The 22145-nt window shown below is 37.5% G+C and overlaps 1 protein-coding gene across 2 annotated transcripts; it reads right to left on the reverse strand.

The window, feature by feature from the left end:
* Positions 1-10927: 10927 nt before the first annotated feature.
* On the reverse strand, positions 10928-17665 carry LOC129018873 (serpin B3). 2 transcript variants are annotated; one of them, XM_054460902.2, is made up of 8 exons: positions 17582-17665; positions 16788-16978; positions 16534-16590; positions 15134-15262; positions 14247-14364; positions 13012-13154; positions 12576-12731; positions 10928-11794 (listed from the first exon to the last, which is right to left on the reverse strand). In XM_054460902.2, the coding sequence occupies exons 2-8, from the start codon at positions 16950-16952 to the stop codon at positions 11390-11392; spliced, it is 1173 nt and encodes a 390-aa protein (XP_054316877.1). In that variant the 5' UTR covers positions 16953-16978; positions 17582-17665; the 3' UTR covers positions 10928-11389. The 2 variants fall into 2 exon arrangements, with proteins under 2 accessions (XP_054316877.1, XP_054316878.1); XM_054460903.2 differs by lacking the exon at positions 16788-16978 and having other exon boundaries at positions 17582-17604.
* Positions 17666-22145: the final 4480 nt, after the last annotated feature.

Below are 22145 nucleotides of genomic sequence, written 5' to 3' on the forward strand. Positions count from 1 at the left end.
AATGAAGGGTGAGATCCTGAATTTATACCTCTCCTCTTGCTACCTCTCCCTCTGTGGAGAGGAGATTTCATAAGCAGGCTAACACTCAACTTGATGAGTATGAAAATTTATGACAAAGGACAGGATTACTGTTCTACCATTGTACCTCCTTTTTAATCTATAGGGAAAAAATGAAAATGTGAATCAGCAATCACTGGCTTATTTGAAATAATGTAGGTGACTTTCTATTACCAATGGGAATAAGGTTAGAATTCCAATTTCCTCCCATTAGTTTCAACTCGTTTCCTTTGTATACTACTACAGATGTAAAAAAACAAAGCAAGAAAACAAACAAACAAACAAAAACAAAAAAAGTGCCATTATTTTCTTGGATGTTGCATTGTCTTTAAGGCATGCTTTGAACAACAAACAACTAAAAAGTTTACATTTCCTGTTTTTCAGTTCTGACAGTTTTTGTCATCCTATGAATTTCATTAGTAATTTTTCTGTAAAACAAGGAATATATATCTAATTTTAAGTCCAAAGATGTACTTAAGAAATGTACTTCAGTATCTCATAGCATACTATGGAGAACAGGATTCTATTGCCTTCTCCTGAATGCTCAGCCTTGGCAGTGATCCTGCCAGTCACCTCCCGTGCCCCTTGCAACCATCCCATATGTTTTCTGTTGCATAGGGTCAGTGAGAAAGTTATCTTCCTTGCTGAGTGATACGGTTTGGCTGTGTCCTCACCAAAATCTCAACTTGAATTGTATCTACCAGAATTCCCACGTGTTGTTGGAGGCACCCAGGGGAGGTAATTGAATCACGGGCACTGGTCTTTCCTGTGCCATTGTCGTGATAGTTAATAAGTCTCAGGAGATCCGATGGGTTTATCAGGGGTTTCTGCTTTTGCTTCTTCCTCATTTTCTCTTGCTGCCACCATGTAAGAATAACTTTTGCCTCCCACAATGATTCTAAGGCCTCCCCAATCATGTGGAAGTGTAAGTCCAATTACAACTCTTTTTCTTGCCAGTCTCGGGTATGTCTTTATCAGCAGCATGAACAAACAAAGCACTGAGTTAACAGGTTGACACTGAGAAGAACAATTGAAACAAACAGGAGACATTTTGAATGGAAGCGTTCTAATTTTTCGTTTAAAAATGAAGCTGAAAAATAAGTTGTTTGACCTGTCAGAATCACAACATTTCTCGGTGCTTCTACCATTTAGCACCTGGCTTCAGACTCATTCCAGTGTTCTCCGTGGAATATCTTGTAATCTGAAGAATGTCTGTGGCCAGGGAGATGGTTGTTGTCCAAGGCCAATTAATCCAATATCTCCCTGACCACCAGAATAGAGGGCAGGTTTTCTTTTGTGGACCCCCCTTTTTATTAAGATGTAATTTGTATACCATAAGGTTCACCATTTTCAACTGTACAATTCAATGATTTTTAGTACATTCACAAAGTTATGCTACACCATCATCATCTCATTCCACAATAATTTCACTACCTCCAAAATAAAACTTATACTTCATTCTTCCCACTCTCGAGACCCTGGAAACCATGAATCTACCTCCTGTTTCTATGGATTTGCATACTCTAAACATTTCATATAAATAGAATCATACAGTATTTGTCCTTCTGTGACTGGCTTCTTTCATCTAGTATTATTTTCAAGGTTTGTCCATGTTGTTGCATGGATCAGCACATCATTCCTTTTTGTGGCTGAATAATATTCCATTGCATGAATAGACCACATTTTCTTTATTCATAACTTGATGGACATTTGTGTTGTTTCCATCCTTTTACTATTATGAATAATGATGTTGTGACCTTTCATGTACATTTTTTTGCATGGCATATGTCTTCATTTCTTTTGAGTATAAACCTATGAATGAAATCACTGGGTTATATGGTAACTGCAGGTTAACATTTTGAGGAAATGCCAGACTCTTCTCCACAGAATTCTGCACAAGTGTGCATTCCAACCGACCGTGAATAGAGTTCTGATTTCTCCACATCCTCCCCAACACTTGATATTGTCATGGGCCCTTTTTAACACCAGCTGTGAGTTTGTTTTCTCAGCACATCACAAAGTCAAGGGAGATTCATCTACAACAAGGTTCCAGAAGCACATAGGCTGAAAGTAGGGGCTGGACGGGAGAAAGGAAGCTGTGTTTCCAATCTGAAAGTTTCTCACCTGCCTGTTTCCCCAACCCCCAAGACATGCTCTTCTTAGGTCTCCTGTATCAATATATATGTTTTAAGTCTCTGAATGAGATTGGGAGGTATACGTTCCCTGATTTAAGTTGGGGAATAGACTAACGAGGTGTTGATGGATTAAAAAGTCCAAAGATAGAAGAAAAAGAAACAAGAGGAAATATCGCAGATAAAGAATTCCAAAAATGTATAATGGTCTTCTCAGCTGAGTCTGCAGCCAGGGCTATAAGACAAAAATGGACCTTCCTCTATTAGAGTAGGATGGATTTACTCGGGTACCAAAGAAAAGGAATCTAATGTCTCATAGGACAGAAGCAACAAGCTCATCCTGGGAATGGAGGGAAGAAAAAAACAGGATAACAAGCTGAGACAAACCGGGGTTACAGGGGATCGATCTATGGAAGAGAATTTCAGACTATGGCTAAATGTCCTGAGGCGCTGAGGTTTGCCGTGAAGGTTGAACTTAAGGAAAAGTACTAACTGAGAATGACCAGGAGTTTGCTTAAATTTAGAGAAAGCTTGGATGAGTTCAAATGAGAAATCATTTCAGGCATTTTTTTTCTGTTCCTAAAAAGTTCTCCTGGCATATGATAGACAGGCTAGAAAGGAAATATCCTGATGTGTGAGACTGGACATATCCTGATGTCATATATTGCCACAGAGAACTCAGGAATTCCAAGAAATTTTTGCATGTGAACACTTGCCAACTTATGTCTCTTGGTATTTCATAAACATACACCAACTCCATTGGCTCCAGCAATCCAGAAATTAAAAATAAATCCTCAATGGGAAATTACACTTTCAGGAAATATCCTGTTATTACTAATGCCTTTATAGATTGATTAAGAAATATCTCCTAGATTTTCCTGGACCTCACTTCCTTATGAAGGCTGTAAAGTTTTCTCAGCATTGTTAAGTTACAAAGTAAAGAGAACATTTTATTTATTGTTTCTTACTATGTGCTTGTGCCAATGTGTAGGGAAACTTGTTAGTGGATGAGATTTCTCAAGCATCAAATAACAGAATATATGTCAATTACTGTATTCCCAAGGATCTGTCTACAGATATACATACCTATATATTGAACAACCTCAGAACAAGATTGACTAGCTTTCCTTTCTTAGTTTTCATGAGGGAAAACAACTCCAGTAAGGTTTGAAAAGCAGAGAGGGAAATAGTCTCATATGTAAGTACAGTTGGAGCACAGAGAAAATGATATTGTCTCTTGCCTCCCTTCCTCCTTCCTACTCTGCCAACACCGCCAGGGACAGACATCATATTTACCGTATGCTTTCAAACCAAACCAAATCGAACCCTGTCCCCTTGCTGATCTCTTATAACTCTCTCTCTCATTCCTCTTGGCCTTCTTTTTCTGTTGCTGAGAAACATCCTATATTGATGTTCTCCCTTTTACTAGAACTGTCCTTCTTCCTCCTTGCTTTATCTGCACTATGGATTTTCCCCGATGGCTGCATGCCCCTTGATCTTTTCTGGTGGGTATCTACTCACTCTCCCGTTCTCATACCATGAAGCCAGGAAGCATGATCTTCTCTTTTATTCCTACTGCCTTTTCTAGCCATTGTTTTTCTCTGTCTTCAATGGCCATTTTAATTTTTTTGGCTATGCAAGTATACCATGCACTTCTTGTGGGAAAGAGAGTTTCTGGGGTGCCAGTTGAGTAGGTCTCCCCTGTGTGAGACACCCATGGGTAGCCATGGGCAGCCTCTGAGGAGAAAAGTCTCCTTATTGCCTTCGTGTCTTTATGCCCTGAGAGCATAACAGCTCAGTGGTATTCCACAGGTTGCTCAGGGAGATAACACTCCATCGAAGCATGGGAGTACAATCAAACATCTTGGCTCCTCCTGAAACCCGCTCCCACCCGTTTCAGTCCCTATAAGTTAAAGATCTTAAGTAGTTTAGACACATGCCTTTGCTCAAAGAAATTCACAGAAACCGCCACTGCTCTACATCTTATTGAATGACTCATGAGCTCTCTTTCACTGATTAATCCTTTTCCTCGTCCCTTCCTCTTGCTCTCATCTGCCTTAGGAACAAAGAGCTTGTAAACCAATAAATTAGGCGGAGCCTGAGAGCTCCACATTTTCTTTATCTAGTCTGTCATTGACGGGCGTTTGTGTTGGTTCCATGTCTTTGTTATTGTAAATTATACTAACTATTCTTAAATACATAGGATTAGTGTGATGTGGACAAATAAAATGGACAAAAATGCTGTTGAAAATGTTTACTGGCACAACTATTTTGGAAAAACTTGGCAATATCTAGTTATTTTAGCAATTCTATGTTTAAATATATACCCTAGGCCAGGTGCGGTGGCTCATGCCTGTAATCCCAGCAATTTAGAAAGTTGAGGGGGGCAGATCATTTGAGGTCAGGAGTTCGAGACCAGCCTGAGTAACATGGTGAAACCCCGTCTCTACTGAAATTACCAAAAAATAAAAATAGGGCCAGGCATAGTGGCTCACGCCTGTAATCCCAGCACTTTGGGATGCTGAGGCAGGTGGATCAGAAGGTCAGGAGTTCAAGATAAGCCTGACCAATATGGTGTAACCCCTTGTCTACTAAATATACAAAAATTAGCTAGGCGTGGTGGCAGGCAATTTAATCCCAGCTACTCGGGAGGCTGAGGGGCAGAAGAATCGCTCTAACCGGGGAGGCAGAGGTTGCAGTGAGCTGAGATTGAGCCACTGCACTCCAGCCTGGGGACCGAGAGAGACTCCACTTCAAATAAAAGAAAACAAAATAAATAAATAAATAAAAATTAGCCTGGTGTGGTGGCTCATGTAATCCTAGCTACTTGGGAGGCTGAGGTGGGAGGATTTCTCAAAGCCGGGAGGTAGAGGTTGCAGTGAGCTGAGATTTTACCACTGCACTCCAGCCTGGGTGACTGAGTGAGACTCTGTCAAAAAAAAAAAAAGGCTCTCTCTTTCTCTCTCTATATAGCCTAGGAGAACCCATGTACTATTGTTTCACAAGACACATACAAAGGCATGAATTGCAGCATTCTTGCCAATGGTGAAGAATTAGAAACAACTTAAATATATATCAAAAGAAGAATAAGGAAAAAATTAAGCTAGGTTCATACAGCTGAGTATTCTACAGCAGTGAATGTAAATGAACTGGATAATCATTTGTTGAAAAGAATAAATCTCTAGACGTAATAGGAAGGAACAGGAAAACGAATGAAAAAAGAATGTGTAAATATCACTTGTGTAAAACATTTTAAAAGCACCTATAACATTATATCTGTCATGTATTATATTTTAACATAGGAATGACTATACAGTAACTTGTGTCAAATTGAGGTAGTAGGCATATGAAGTTCTTAGATTGTTTTCAGAAACTGTTTTACAGTTAATTTTTTTTAAAAATGGTAAGTAAAAGTTGTATTTATTAATGGTATAGAACATAATGTTTTGATATATGTACACGTTGTTGAATGGCTAACTTAAGCTAATTAGCATATCTATTACCTCATATAATTAGTCTTTTTTATAACCAGAACACTTAAAATCTCCTCTCTCAGCAATTTTCAAGTATGCAATATTGGTATGAAATATAGTCATGATAAAATGCCTTGAACTTATTCCTCTTGTTTAACTGAAATTTCATATCCTTCAGCAACATCTTCCCAACCCCTCCACCCTACCAGCCTCTTGTAGCCACCATTCTACTATCTGTTTCTATGAATTCAACATTTTTAGATTCCACATGTAATTGAGGTTGTGTAGTATTAATCTTTCTGTGTCTAGCTTACTTCACTTAACATATCCTCCAGGTTCATCCATGTTGTTGCAAATGACAGAACTGTCTTTTTTATGGTGGAATAGTATTTCATTGTGTATATATATCATATTTTCTTTATTTATTCATTCGTTGGTGGACACAGGCTGATTTCATGTCTTGGCTATTGTGAATAATGCTGTAATGAACATGAGATACAAATAATTCTTTGACATATGTATTTCATACCCTTTGGATATATTCCAAGAAGTTGGATTGCTGAATCATATGTTAGTTCTGTTCTTAATTTTCTGAGGCATCTCCATAAGGTTTTCTACATGGCTGTACAAATTTTATTCCCAACAATAGTGTACCAGGGTTCCCTTTTCTCCAGATCCTCACCAACACTTGTTATCTTTTGACTCTTGGATAATAGCCATCCTATTGGGTGTAAGATGATACCTCATTGTGTTTCTGATTTGCGTTTCCCTGAGGATTAGTGATAAGTATTTTTCTATGTAACTACTGGCCATTCGTATGTCTTCTTTTGAAAAATGTCTATTCAGGTTCTTTGCCCATTTTAAAAGTTTTTTTTTTTTTTTGCTGTTGAGTTTTTTCAGATCCCTTTATATTTTGAAGAAGAATACTTTCTCAGAGATATAGTTTTCAAAAACTTTTTCCCATTTGGTAGGTCATCTTATCTCTCTGTTGATTGTGAATTCTTCACTCCTTTGCTGTGCAGAAGTTTCAGTTTTATATAATCACATTTGCCTATTTTTACTTTTGTGGCCTGTGCTTTTGGAATCGTATCTAAAAAATTATTGCCCAGACCAATGTCATGAAGCTTTTCCTCTATATTTTCTTCTGGTAGTTTTACATTTTCAGTCCTTACATTTAAGCCTTCAATCAGTTTTCAGTTGATTTTTGTACATGGTGTGAGATGAGGATCTAATTTCCTTTTTCTCCGTATGGATATCCAATTTTTTCAACACTCCTTATTGAAGAGACTGTCCTTTCCTGATTGTGTGTCCTTGGCATCTTTGTCAAAAATCAATGTTTTTAGATTCCACATATAATTGAGGTTATGTAGTATTAGTCTTTCTGTGTCTAGCTTATTTCACTTAACATAATATCCTCCAGGTTCATCCATGTTGTTGCAAATGACAGAACTGTCTTTTTTTATGGTGGAATAGTATTTCATTGTGTATATATATCATATTTTCTTTATTTATTCATTTGTTGATGGACACAGGCTGATTTCATGTCTTGGCTATTGTGAATAATGCTGTAATGAACATGAGATACATGCCTGGGAGGCGGAGCTTGCAGTGAGCAGAGATCGTGCCACTGCACTCCAGCTGGGTGACCGAGTGAGACGCCAACTCCAACTCCAACTCCAAAAAAAAAAAAAAATCCTAAAATATGTATAGAACCACAAAAATCCTAGAATAGTCAAGCAATTTTGAACAAAGAGAAGAAAACAGGAGCCATCACACTACTTAACTTCAAAATAACTTATGAATCAATATTAATCAAAATGACATTGTACTGGCATAAAAACAGGCACATAAACAAGAATAAGAGAATACAGTCCAGAAACAGATGCAGATATTATTGGCCAATTAGTTTTTTAAAATGGGCCAAGAATATATAATGGGGAAAGGACGGTCTCTTCAATAAATGGTTTTAAAAAACCATATTCACATAGAGAAGAAAGAAATTAGAACCATATCTTACACCATATAAAAAATCAATTCCAAATAGATTACCGGTAAGACTTAAAAGTATAAAACAACTAGGAGAAAACATATGAGAAAAGCCTCATGATATTGGTCTGGGCAATAATTTTTTGGATATGAAATCAAAGGCAAAAAAAGCAAAATTAGACAAATGAGACCATGAAAAAGCTTCTGCACAAATGAGAATCAGCAGAGTGAAGAGATAAATGGGAGAAAAAATATCTGTAAAGCATGCATCTCAAAAGGGATTAATATCCAAAATACATAAGGAACTGAAACAACTGAATAACAATAAAACAAATAGCCCAATTAAAAATAGGCCATTGATCTGAATAGACATTTGTCAATAGAAAACATGCAATATCAATAATCATTTGAGAAACGCCAACTAAACCTTAATGAAATATCACCTCACTCCTGTTAGGATGGCTTTTTGTCAAAAACACAAATGATAACAAGAGTTGACAAGAGCGTTGCAGAAGTAGACTTGTTTTACTCTGTTGGTTGAATTATAAATTAGCACAGACATTATGGAAAACATCATAAAGATTCTTCAGAAAATTAAATACAGAACTACGATATGATTTAATAATTCCACTTTTGGGTATGTTTCCAAAGGAAATAAAAGCAGTTATGTTGAAAGATATCTTTATTCCCATGTTCATTGCAGCATTATTCACAATAATCAAAATACGGAATCAACCCATGTATTTAATAATGAGTGACTGGACAAGGAAAATGTGTTACATACATTCACAGTAGAATACTTACTATTCAGCCTTTAAAAGGAAGGAAACTCTGTCATTTACGACAACATGGTAAACCTGGAGAACATTATGTTGAGTGAAATAAGCCATGCAGAGAAAGACAAATATTGCATGATCTCTCTTACTTGTGGAATCTAGAAAAGTTGAACTCATATAAGTAAAGAGTAAAATGGTGGTTACCAGGAGCCGGGGTGTGAGAGAGAGTTGAGGAGATGTTGGTTGAAGGATACAAATTCAGTTAAACAGGAGAAATGAGTTCAGAAGGTCTATTTTACAACATGGTGACTATAGTTAATGCATTTTATTTTTGAAAATCACTAAGAGACAGACTTTCAGTGTTCGTATCACAAAAAATTATGTGAGGTAATGTATATATAAATTAGCTCTACTGACTCATTCCACTATGTATACATATTTCAAAACAACATGTTTTACAACATAAATGTATACAGTTTTTATTAATTAAAAATACATTTAAAAACAACATTTAATGAAGAAGATTTTTTCACCTAAAAATGTGTGTTTTGGACAATTCTCTTTTTCCTCCTTCGAGTCAACTTTATAGAGACATAATTAATTAAAATAAAATATAAGTGTGTAGTTCAGTGATTTAAGACTGTTTTCCAATGTGGTTGCACCTTTTGTATTTCCATCAGCAGTTTGTGAGAGTTCCAGTTGCTTCACATTCTTTTCAAAACTTGCAATGGCCTAGTATTTTAAGTTTTAATTTTGGCCATCATAATTGGTACAAAGTGGTATTCCATGGGGAGGAGTTTTGAAAGCACTTAAATTTTGCATTTCTTATGAAACTTTTAATTTAGTCATTTATTTTATATCAGCAAGGACTCGTATTCTGTTTTATTCAATAGAGTTTAATTCATTATTTAAAAAATCAAAACCAAAAATTTGGCTTTCCCTTCAGTGTCTCTTGCAGATGGCTACAATGCAGGGGTAACTGGTTTTCTGGTGGGCCTAGAATGTATGCAAATATTTCAATTCTCCTAACAAAATATCAACTATGCCCTCTGCTCTATAAGACTCTAATGCTTATGAGCTTTGTCTTAACATTTTCATTATTAGAAAGTAACTTCTTTTAAACCCAGAAAAATTAATAATAGTTGAAGGATATGGTCTAAAGTGATTCTAATAATCAGTTCTTCAAAACTATCCACTCTACCATTTTCAGCTTCATTGCATCATTAGAAATTAATCCTCACCTATTGGACAGAATTTGAGCTTTATAATTCCTTACAATTTATCATTTTAAAGTATACTTCAAAATCATAGGTCCTGGCCCAAACTTCTGACCTCTTCATATTTCTCATAAACTCAATACCATCCTTATATGACCTCAGTAAGTATTGTAATGCACATGTGTTCTTCAAGACTATTACATCCTTCTTTGCTTTCTTTCCCCAGCTCCACTCACTGAACAGATTGTTCATGTTCTACCCTCTCTGGCTAGTCTGTCAATTCCCTCGACAACTTGACCAAGTCTCATAGTTAAGTGGTGAAACATTTGTTTCCTCTGCCTTAATTTTGGACTGCTGAATCTTGCTGAAGAAAACTTCAACCTTTTTCAAATTCTCTAAAACGTATGTTTTATGAAACCAGGTGGGATTCAGTACTGAATGGGAAGAATCTATGGGAGTAAATATGGAACCCTAAGAAAAGCTACTTTCTGGAAAATAAAAATGATCAATTCCTGATCTTTACACATATAGATAAACTTCAAGGTCAATTCTGGATTCTTCTTTCTTCTAACTTTCTCCTTTCTCCCTAGGATCTTATCTTTGCTTTTAGCTAAATTACCATATTTATCCCAATAACTCTAAAGGATTTATATTGAATATCACAAATTTAGAGCTTCAGATCATATTATGTTTCTGAGATTTAGACCAGTATCTTCAAGTGCCTGCCAGGCAAATCCATTTGAATCTTAAAAGTACCTCAAATTCAACAAGTACAAATTTAAACCCATGGTCTTTTTTTCTCTTAAAAACAACATTTTCTTCCATCCATCCAGTCAGCTAGGTCAGAAACTTAGATGCCTTTCTTTAACGATTACTTCCTAAATAATTCCCCCAGGCTGTTTCTTTCTCTCCATTTCCTCTCCCAATATGCTAATGATTTCCTAATTTATATATGGTAACCACACTGTTCTTTCCTCGCATCCATTGATATCAGAGTAGCCAGAGATGTATTTTCAAGATGCAGATATGATAATGTAATGCCCTTCTTTGACAAAAAACCATCAAAGCCAGTAATGAGTTTCTTATCCCTTTAGCGTAAAATAGGAAGTTCCTAATGTGGTTTACAAGCCTCCTCCTGTTCTGGGAGGAGCCTTCTACCCCAGGCTCATCATGAACTACTCTGTTTTTAATTTTCCTTTATATATGATTAATATATCTCTAAATTGTCTTTCCTATGTGTAACTGGACACTTCCCCTTTCCAGAGAGAAAAAAGGTAAAGCAAAAATGTCTTTATGTCATTATTTTATTGATGACGTGTTTTATAGAATCACAAAATTTAGAAACTTAAGAAGGATTTAGGTATCACCTAAATTCAAAGAAATGTGTGTTTCTAGGTTGCTAAATTCGAAGAGAAATTATGATCTAGTTTGGTTCATTTAAAACAGGTCACAAACAGAATTATATTTCAAATTTAGAAGATACAGTATTAAATGATTCGTCTTATCTTGGATATTTTTCCTCAAGGAGAATTTTTCTGGAAGAAAAAGTACGTTTATGGGTGGGCTTATTAAGAGAAAGAGAGAAAGGCATGCTATTTTAATCATTAAATTCTTGATGGGTGACTATCATCATCAAGAGGAGATAGAAAAGAAATAAGAGCCAAGAGAATCTGTTGTTTGCCAGCAATCAGTTTACCAGAACACCTCTAGGTGAACATTTTCTAAGTGGAGTGACAGACTAATTGCATCTATGGGGATGAGAATCTGCCATAGAAGAGGATGCTGTTGGTCTTATTTTGCCTGATGAAGAATAGGAAAGGGTGATTACAATGGAACTCTTCATTAGTTGGACGTGCTGATGTTACTTTTACTACTACAGCGGTGGCAGCTGAAGCCTCTGCTCCCTCCTCAGTAACCTCCACAAAGGCCTTGTGTAGGACTTTAGATACCATGAGACCGCGGCTCCCAGTCATGCCTGAGAGGTCTGCATCCCCATTGAAGATATCCACCATTCCCATAGTTCTCAACGTGTCCTTGAGGTCATAGCTCTCTTCCACTTTGAACCGAGGTAAGTGTAAATCCACATGTGTCTCTCTCATATTCTGTGAACTTGTCCATTCCAACAATTTCTCGGCCGTGAGTTTCTCTTCAAGCTATAGAAACGGAAAAAAGAAACTGATATGACTAATTATCAATCTCTAATACACCTTAACAATGAATTGACTATGTGGAGAATGCTTATTTTGGCAATAAATGTGAAATACAGAAGGTTCACTTTATTAGATATTATTATTCTAATAGGCAAAATATGAGTCCTGAATATATAAATACATTGGGTTATATGTGTATATGTATATATGTATGTAAAAACAGAATAATGTTTTTATGTATATGTAATGCGTACATATGTATGTATACAACTGTATAATACACATGTAAAAATATGATTACATTATTTCATACACAATGAACTATATATATCACTATTCCTTGTGCTAACAGCCTATTACATGTGTCAATTTTTAATAGCCTCATCTTATTTTTCTGTATATATTATTTAGTACACATTGCAATTATTAAATTGCAATTCCCCAAATTCCTAAATTTCTATTCCCTTTTTTACTTGGTGTATTCGTAAACTTTCCTCACATTGCTATATATTTCTCCCAGTCAAGTTTAAATTGCTGCATAATAATATCATCAAATTGATATCCAATGCATGTAACTCTAATAAATTAATAATTAACTAAGCCTTCAGTTTGTGTCAGACCCTATGCTTAAATATTTGTAATATGAAGGTGAGTCATCATTCCTCATTTTGAATTTTTCATCATTTTGAGGCAAGTCAGTCATAAGCTTTTACCTTGTTTAAACTTGGTATCTTTGGAAAAATGTCAGGCAGTAGAAGGAAGAGTTGTAGATGCAAGTTCTTACCTTCTGCAGACCATCGATTTCATTTGGCAGCAGCACAATCATGCTTAGATCTTTGCCTTTGTATGGTATTTCCAGGACCTTGGCCTGTACATCCTCCAGCGAGGCAAAATGAAAGGACGTGTGTTGCCTCATCATCTGTATGGACTTGTATGTATTCTACAATAAATCAATGTGTCCAACAAATACCAAGTGAGACACAAGGCAAAAAGATAATATTATTGAGATATCAACACATTCTTCTTTTAAGAAATAATCCAAGAATTTAATGAGTTAGAGACAATAGCTTCTTCAGGTATTCCTAACTAAATAAAGTTATAAGATTAAAACAACAAAAAAAGACATGAACAATTTTATTTTTTATTATCATGGTACATTCCGTCAGAAATGTTTAAATTTATTAACATATTACATTATATAAATAAAATATAGACAATACCTTGTTTGGCCGAAATTTTTCCTCTTTAGTATGTTCTTTGTTAAATTTCTTCTCCCACTGCCCTTTGAAATAGATGGCGTTCACAAGAACCAGTGTCGTATCGTTGCCAATAGCCTCATCAGGAATTAGGTTTTTAATTTTTTCTGCAAGGGAAAGAATAAAAGAGTCTTTCACACAAGGTACAAATGGCTTGTCTGGAAGATGCTTTGCAAATGTTCGTGACTGATCATTAATTATTCACCCAAATCCCTACTAGAGACTCACTGACTTTGATCTTTGAATTATTAGACTCACTGACCAATGGTTCACCAGATGCAGCTTTCTTCAAGGCTCCAGTCGCATAAAGTTACCCTTGATGGAGACATCACTTCTTGTGATAGAGAAGGAGTTCAGGTTCTCTGTGTATGAATGACTCCATTCATCTGATTTGGAATCCTGATAAACTGATTTTGTCTACTCTTTCAACATGTGTCTTTCCTTTCTCCCTCCCTCCTCTTCCTACTTTTTTTTTTTAACTATGGGGTCCCCATTAAGAGGAAGTAGGCCCTGATTACTTTTTAGGACAAGTGACTTGAGCTCTGTAATATGAAACGCATGTCCTGTGTTGTCAGACACTACTTCCGGGGATATCTTCCTGTTCACTCTCATGTTGATTTGCTGTAAGTTTGGCCTGTAATGAGAGGTGGGAGGTAAGAAAGATGTCTATAGAATGGAGACTTTGTCAAGCTCTTTGCCCTTGATGGGGGAGAAAGCTGTGATAATCCCTGCAGAACGTGTGGCTACAGATGTGGTCCAGGCAGCTCCAGCTCGGAGGCAAAAGGGTGATTTACCGGAGAGCTGCTTGTTTCCCAATTAGTAAAGGAGATGAGAGATGCTTTCTAATGTTTTCTTTTAAATATTCATCATAAAAAATTGGCTCGAATTTAAAGTAAAGGACATGATCTCAAAATAGGCCTGAGCAGAGACAGGGGATCCACAAAGCTATTGTCATGCAGGCCCATAGGCAAATAATTCTCCAGATGTGTTTCCATCTAATTGGCTTCCTGTGATTTCCTCCGTGGCTCCCCTAGGCTCTCTTCATATTCATTTGGACAAATCCTTCATCTGGAGTGCCCTCTTCAGCCCTCCCTCCAAACCCATCTCAATCCCCACCCCTGGTCCCCATGCAGTGTCAGGCACAGGGCTCACTCGCATGGGTTTCTCAAAGGTGTTTCTATAATGGGTGGCTCTCCTACCATTCGTTTGACTTTCCACCCAGGAGTTAATCTTCTTTCGACTTTCTTCTGGAGCATGTGCAAAATCAACAGATTCCACACTGGTCTGGTAAAATTTCTTGATGGCATCTAAATATTCCTTTGAGATATGAAGGAAGAAAGTAGGAAGTAAGAGTAATTTATGTAACTACATATTACCAAATTTAGTTATTTACAATTATAGTGAGCTGAATCCAGACCCTGAACAGATGCAGTATCTCCTGTCCATGCATATTTTTATACAGGTGCCATGTAGGCAATGCAAAAGGGGAGTGTGGGCTGGCGCAAGAAAGAGGTCACTGAAGATCAATATCATCTGGCAAAAGGCAGAAGCAGAAGAGGCTGTAGTTTGCAAACTGCAGAGCAGGCTTCCCTGAAGGAGATTCATTGCTTCTCAGGCCTCGCTCCAGTAATTTCAACCATGATGTTTCTGATCTTTGTTTTTATATTTCATCCTGTGCATTCAGTATTTCCTGGTACTTCCTCAACTATTCCCAGGAACTCACCCAAGCCTGCCCATTCCAATAATATCCCATTAGTCATACATTTCCCACCAAGATATATGTTATGTGACTGAGTCAGTGCCAGTTTATCGATGGTATCTTATTACTTATTACTCTTACTCACCCTATTACCCAACCTCCTCTTTTATTACAAGATTATCCCTAAATCCACACTTCAGTGATGTGTTGTTGGGGTCTGGGACACTCCAGTGGGGGAGAGTTGTGGAAATGGAGCTAATGCACTCTGAGTAAATGCTCTCCACCTGGGCCGGCCAGGCTCATCTGCCTTGCTTTCTTCCATTTGGCCACTGAGAGACACAGACATCAGGCTGCAGATGAAAGGTGGGTAGGCCAGGTGAAATTTACCTGTAGAAATTGATACGTTTTTTCTCCGAAGAGCTTGTTGGCGATCTTCAGCTCATATGCATCAGTGGATTTGCTTAATTCAGTCAGAAGCTTTTGAAACTGGTGATGAACATTTCCTGACCTATCAACCTTCAAACATCAAAAAAGGAGATCATTCAATTGCTGTATCAATGTGAATACTAAACCCATGCTAAGTCCATTAGATCAGTCCCTAAAGGCTGGTAGTCTCAATGAGGACCTTTGTGCTTATTCCCTGATACTTGGTGTATTCCACCTCAAATACCCTTCAAAATCCACCTTATGTTTGACTTCTTCCAGAAAATTCTTCTTGCTCTAATGTACTGCAATGTTTTCTCTTCTGAACTATAGATGCAGCACTGTCTACCACTGGATTTTTTCCTTGTTGATTTAAAGGGTTAGGTTTAGCTTCCCAGTTAAACTCTCAGCTCCTTAAGGGCAAGGACCATATTTCACTTCTAACAGCCATCAAGGATATGAGTATGTTGAAGGTTGGATATTTTAAATAGATTATGCCAGGAAGCCCTGTTATACCTGTTGGTGGTATTATCTTGTAAGACACGTTGACTGATCTATGGCTCTTTCCTCATGATGGTCATTCTCTTCACGTAAGAAAAGTGTGTGCCAGGTACATGGCTAAGGACTTTACATGGGTAACTCTAAGTCTTTAGTTCAATTCAGGTGAAAACAATAAGGCTCAGAGAATTGAAAGTAAACCTCTTTATAGGGACATAAATTAGAAGTGCCAAGTTTTAAACCTAAGCCTGTTGAAATCTAGAAACTCTACTTTCCAACAAAGCATTTTGTACTATTAAGGCTGTAAACCAATATATTCCATACCAATCATTTTCCAAAATATACTTGCACTTGTGCTTATTCCTCTTAATCTCATTTATGACTCAATTAAAATTAAATATTTTGCAACATTATTGTGATTAGTATAGTTACAGCTATTTTATAATAATAACAACATTTATTATGACTTTTTATGGGCAAGGCAATGTTGTAATTGTTTGTATGTATTTGCATGTATTGAGTCAGATTTTTTATTACCCTTAGTTTTCTGGGATGAGGTCACTGGGACTCTGAGCAGTTGTGTCCTGCTCGTGTTCACCATTTGTGAAGAGCAAAGCTGGAGTTTGAACCTAGCCTATCCTGATCCAGACCTATGCTCTGAGGTACGGTGCTGACTGTCTTTCAGTAATGCAGAAAGGAGGAATAATAATTATGTGCCATGAAATGCCAACCCACTCTGTATGTCTCAATCTTTTTGTCCAAGATTTTCCCTAAAAGTGGCCTTTTCTTAGTTTCTGTGGAGTTCCAGGTTTAAACTATGACCTGTTCAGGGATCTAAAGCTGAACCATAGTGCTCTGTGACTCACGTGATATGTTGCAGCTTTTTCTGTGATGTTCTCTGTGACTTGATCAAAGTGAAGAACCTGGAAGACACGTGAAGCGGGACAAGAAAACTTTACTCAAAAAATCTGTTTGAGTCAGTGGTCTCACAGTTATGGAAATTCCTGCTCAGCCCCCTGTGCTACCCATCAGGCTGCCACATCTATTACCATCTGCTTGCTAGCCGACAGAACCACAGAAAAAAACTGCAACAGGACAACGTAATGATGCTGATAGCTACCTTGTTAATTTGTTGTGCAGTGTTGTTTTTGGCCCCTAAGAGGACCATCCCTAATGCTGATGCGATGCTGATAGGTGAATAGAAGATGTTGTTCTCTTTTGATTTTCTGAACTGTTGGAACAGATCGAACATGAATTTGGTGTTGGCTTCACTGAGTGAATTCATGGTGAACTCGATGTGATCTGGAACTCCTGGAAAAGCATCAGATTCCTGTCAAAATGGCTTTAACAAATGGAATGGTATTTTGTAGTATAATTTTCTTAAAGAAATGACATATCTGTGTTGTGAGATGTTGACATTTAAAGTTTTTCTCTTCTTATTTTTAACGTTTCAATCTTTCTACAATGTGCATATATTAAATATATTAATGTCCTAATTAGAAGGCGCACAAAATTACTGTTTTTAAAGACTACTGTAAATAAGTAATAGACCCTCTTTCCTTCATTGCTGGCTACACTAGGGCTAGGTAGGAAGGCTTTATAATGAATGCTAACAGGAGATTTCTGCGGATCACAACCAACCAGCTCTTAAGGTGTGTCCCTGACGTCTCCTTCAAGACTCTCTGGCTGCAAGGCACTCTCCCTCTGTGTTCCTAAAAGTGCCTTGGTTTACTTGGAAATAAGCAATTTAGATAAAGGACTAACCAGATGAAATAGGTATTTTAATTTTGCTCTGGCAGAATAAGTAAAATATAATCAGACAGAATGCAGGAGATACATGATATAGAACACAGTATCATTATTATTCTCAAAAATAATTCATGTTATTAAGCTGGAGAGGCTTGAAGCACTTACCTGTGTTCCTAGAGGAAGCAGAGGTGGGCAGAGAGGCTGTGTGTCTGTGGAATGAAGGGTGAGATCCTGAATTTATGCCTCTCCTCTTGCTGCCTCTCCCTCTGTGGTTAGTATTTGAAGTTACTCAACTTTAGATTTCACAAGCAGGCTAACACTCACCTTTATGAATATGAAAATTTATGACAAAGGACAGGATTACAGTTCTACCATTGTACCTACTTTTTAATCTGTAGGGAAAAAATAAAAATGCAAATCAGCAATCACTGGCTCATGCGAAATACATGTAGATGCCTTTCTAATACCAATGAGAATAAGTTTAGAATTCCAATTTCCTCTCATTTGTTTCAACTCCATCCCTTTGTATTCTACCCCAGCTGTAAAACAAAAACAAAAACAAACAAACAAAGAAAACCCCACCATTCTTTTCTTGGATTTTGCATTGTCTTTTAGGCATACTTTGAATACCAAACAACTAAAAAGCTTATATTTCCTGTTTTTCAGTTCTGAAAGTTTTTGTCATCCTACAAATTTCCTTAGTAATTTTTCTGTATAAGAAGGAATATAGTCCTAATTCTAAGTCCAAAGAGATACTGAAGAAGTGTACCTCAGTATCTCATAGCATACTATGGAGAATAGGATTTGATTCTACTGCCTTCTCCTGAATGCTCAGTCTTGGCAGTGATCCTACCAGTCACCTCCCGTGCCCCTTGCAACCATCCCAGATGGTTTTGTGTTGCATAGGGTCAGTGACAAAGTTATCTACCTTGTTGAGTGATATGGTTTGGCTGTGTTCCCACCCAAATCTCAACTGGAATTGTATCTACCAGAATTTCCACATGTTGTTGGAGGGATCCAGGTAGAGGTCATTGAATCATGAAGGCCGGTCTTTCTTGCGCTCTTCTCGTGATAGTTAATAAGTCTCAGGAGATCCGATGGGTTTATGAAGGGTTTCTTCTTTTGCTTCTTCCTCATTTTCTCTTGCAGCCACCATGTAAGAATAACTTTTGCCTCCCACCATGATTCTGAGGCCTCCCCAATCACGTGGAACTCTAAGTCCAATTAAACCTCTTTTTCTTGCCAGTCTCACGTATGTCTTTATCAGCAGCATGAAAACAGACTAACACACTGAGTTAACAGGCTGACACTGAGAAGAGCAATTGAAACAGAGGCCATTTTGAATGGCAGCTTTCTAATTTTTCATTTAAAAATGAAGCAGAAAAATAAGTTGCTTGACCTGTGAGGATCACAACGTTTCTCGGTGGTCCTTCCGTTTAGCACCTGGCTTCAGACTCATTACAGTGTTTCCCCTGGAATATCTCATAATCTGAAGAATGTCTGTGGCCAGGGAGAGGGTTGTTGTCCAAGGCCATTTAGTCCAATATCTCCCTGACAACCAGAGTGGGGGGCTGTTTGTTTTGTGGACCCCCTTTTTATTAACATATAATTTATATACCACAAATTCAACTATACAATTTAATAATTTTGTTATATTCACAAAGTTGTGCTATCACCATCATGATCTCATCCACAACAATTTCACTACCTCCAAAAGAAAACTTGTACTTCATTCTTCCCTTACTCAAGAGCCTGGAAACCAGCAATCTACCTCCTGTTTTTATGGATTTGCCTATTTTAAGCATTTCATGTAAATGGAATCATACAGTACGTCCTTTTGTGACTGGTTTCTTTTATCTAGTATTATCTTCAACGTTTGTCCACATCATTGCATGGATCAGTACATCATTCCTTTTTGTGGTCGAATAATATTCCATTCTATGAATAGATCACATTTTCTTTATTCATAAGTTGATGGACATTTGTGTTGTTTCCATCCTTTTACTATCATGAACAATGATGTTGTGACCTTTCATGTACATTTTCTTGCATGGCATATGTCTTCATTTCTTTTGAGTATAAACCTATGAATGAAATCGCTGGGTCATATGGTAATTCCAGGTTAACATTTTGAGGAAATGCCAGACTCTTCTCCATAGAATTCTGCACAAGTGTGCATTCCAACCGACCGTGAATAGAGTTCTGATGTCTCTGCATCCTCCCCAACACTTGGTATTGTCATGGGCCCTTTTTAACACCAGCTGTGAGTTTGTTTTCTCAGCACATCACAAAGTTCAGGGAGATTCATCTACAACAAGGTTCCATAAACACATAGGATGAAGTAGGGGCTGGAGAGGAAAAAGGAACCTATGTTTCCAATCTGAAAGTTTCTCACCTGCCTGTTTCCCCAACCCCCAAGACATGCTCTTCTTAGGTCTCCTGTATCAATATATATGTTTTGAGTCTCTGAATGAGATTGGGAGGTATAAGTTCCCTGATTTAAGTTAGGGAATAGACTAATGGGGTGTTGATGAACTAAAAAGCTCAAAGATAGGAGGGAAAGAAACAAGAGGAAATAATCGAGATGAAGAATTCCAAAAATGAATAATGGTCTTCTCAGCTGAGTCTGCATCCAGGGCTATAAGGCAAAAATAGACCTTCCTGTATGTGGAGCAAGATGGGTTTACTTGGGTACCAAAGCGAAGGACTCTAACGTCTCATAGGACAGAAGCAAGAAACTCAGCCTGGGAATAGAGGGGAAAAAAAAGCAGGATAACAAGCTGAGACAAACCGGGGTTACAGGGGACCAATCTATGGAAGAGAATTTCAGATTATGGCTAAATCTTCTGAGATGCTGAGGTTTGTCATGAAGGTTGAACTTGAGGAAAAGTACTAATTGAAAATGACCAGGAGTTTGCTTAAATTTAGAGAAAGCTTGGATGAGTTCAAATGAGAAATCATTTCAGGCATTTTTTTCTGTTCCTAAAAATTTCTCCTGGCATGTGATAGACAGTCTAGAGAGGCCATATCCTGATGTGTGAGATGGGACATATCCTGATGTCATATATTGCCACAGAGAGCTCAGGAATTCCGAGAAGTTTTTTGCATGTGAACACTTGCCAACTTATGTCTCTTGGCATTTCATAAACATATGCCGACTTCATTGGCTCCAGGAATCCAGAAATTAAAGACAAATCCTCAATGGGAAATTACACTTTCAGGAAATATTCTGTCATTACTAATGTCTTTATAGGTTGGTTAAGAAATACCTCTTAGATTTTCCTGGACCTCACTTCCTTATGAAGGCTGTAAAGTTTTCTCAGCATTGTGAAGTTACAATTAAAGAGAACATTTATTTATTGTTTCTTACCTATGTGCTTGTGCCTATCTATAGGGAAACTGGTTAGTGGAAGAGATTTTTCAAGCATCCAATAACAGAATATATGCCAATTACTGTATTCCCAAGGATCTCTCTACAGATGTAGATATGTATATATTGAACAACCTCAGAATAAGATTAACTAGCTTTCCTTTCTTAGTTTTCATGAGGGAAAACAACTGCAGTAAGGTTTGAAAAGCAGAGTGGGAAATAGTCTCATATGTATGTTGCGGGAAGTCAGGGACACTGAACGGAGGGACTGGCTGAAGCTATGGCAGAAGAACATAGATTATGAAGTTTTCATGGACATTTATTTGTTCCCCAAATTAATGCTTTTATAATTTCTTATGCATGTCTTTACTGCAATCTCTGAACATAAATTGTGAAGATTTCATGGACACTTATCACTTCCTCAATCAATACCCTTGTGATTTCCTATGCCTGTCTTTACTTTAATCTCTTAATCCCATTATCTTTGTAAGCTGAGGAGGATGTATGTCGTCCAAGGACCCTGTGAAGGTTGCATTAACTGCATAAATTGTTTGTAGAGCATGTGTGTTTGAACAATATGAAATCTGGGCACCTTGAAAAAAGAACAGGATAACAGCAATGTTCAGGGAACATGAGAGATAACCTTAAACTCTGACCACAGGTGAGCTGGGCGGAACAGAGCCATATTTCTCTTCTTTCAAAAGCAAATGGGAGAAATATCGCTGAATTCTTTCTCTCAGCAAGGAACATCCCTGAGAAAGAGAATACACCCTTGAGGGTAGGCCTTTAAAATGGCCGCTTTGGGGGGGCAGCCGTCTTTTATGGTTGAAGCTGTAGGGATGAAATAAGCCCTAACCTCCCGTAGCACTCTCAGGCTTATTAGGATGAGGAAATTCCCACCTAATAAATTTTTGGTCAGACCGGTTGTCTGCTCTCAAACCCTGTCACCTGATAAGATGTTATCAATGACAATGCGTGCCCGAAACTTCATTAGCAATTTTAATTTCACCCAGGTCCTGTGGTCCTGTGATCTCACCCTCCCTCCATTTGCCTTGTGATATTCTAACACCTTGTGAAGCACGTGATCTCTGTGATGCACACCCTATTTGTACACTCCCTCCCCTTTTCCTACACTCCCTCCCCTATTCCTACACTCCCTCCCCTATTCCTACACTCCCTCCCCTTTTGAAATCACTAATAAAAACTTGCTGGTTTTGTGGCTCAGGGGGCATCATGGAACCTGCCAACATGTGATGTCTCCCCCAGACACCCAGCTTTAAAATTTCTCTCTTTTGTACTCTATCCCTTTATTTCTCAGACCAACCAACACTTAGGGAAAATAGAAAAGAACCTACATGA

The sequence above is a fragment of the Pongo pygmaeus genome, chromosome 17 (genome assembly GCF_028885625.2).
Source record: "Pongo pygmaeus isolate AG05252 chromosome 17, NHGRI_mPonPyg2-v2.0_pri, whole genome shotgun sequence".
Classification (NCBI taxonomy): Eukaryota; Metazoa; Chordata; class Mammalia; order Primates; family Hominidae; genus Pongo; species Pongo pygmaeus.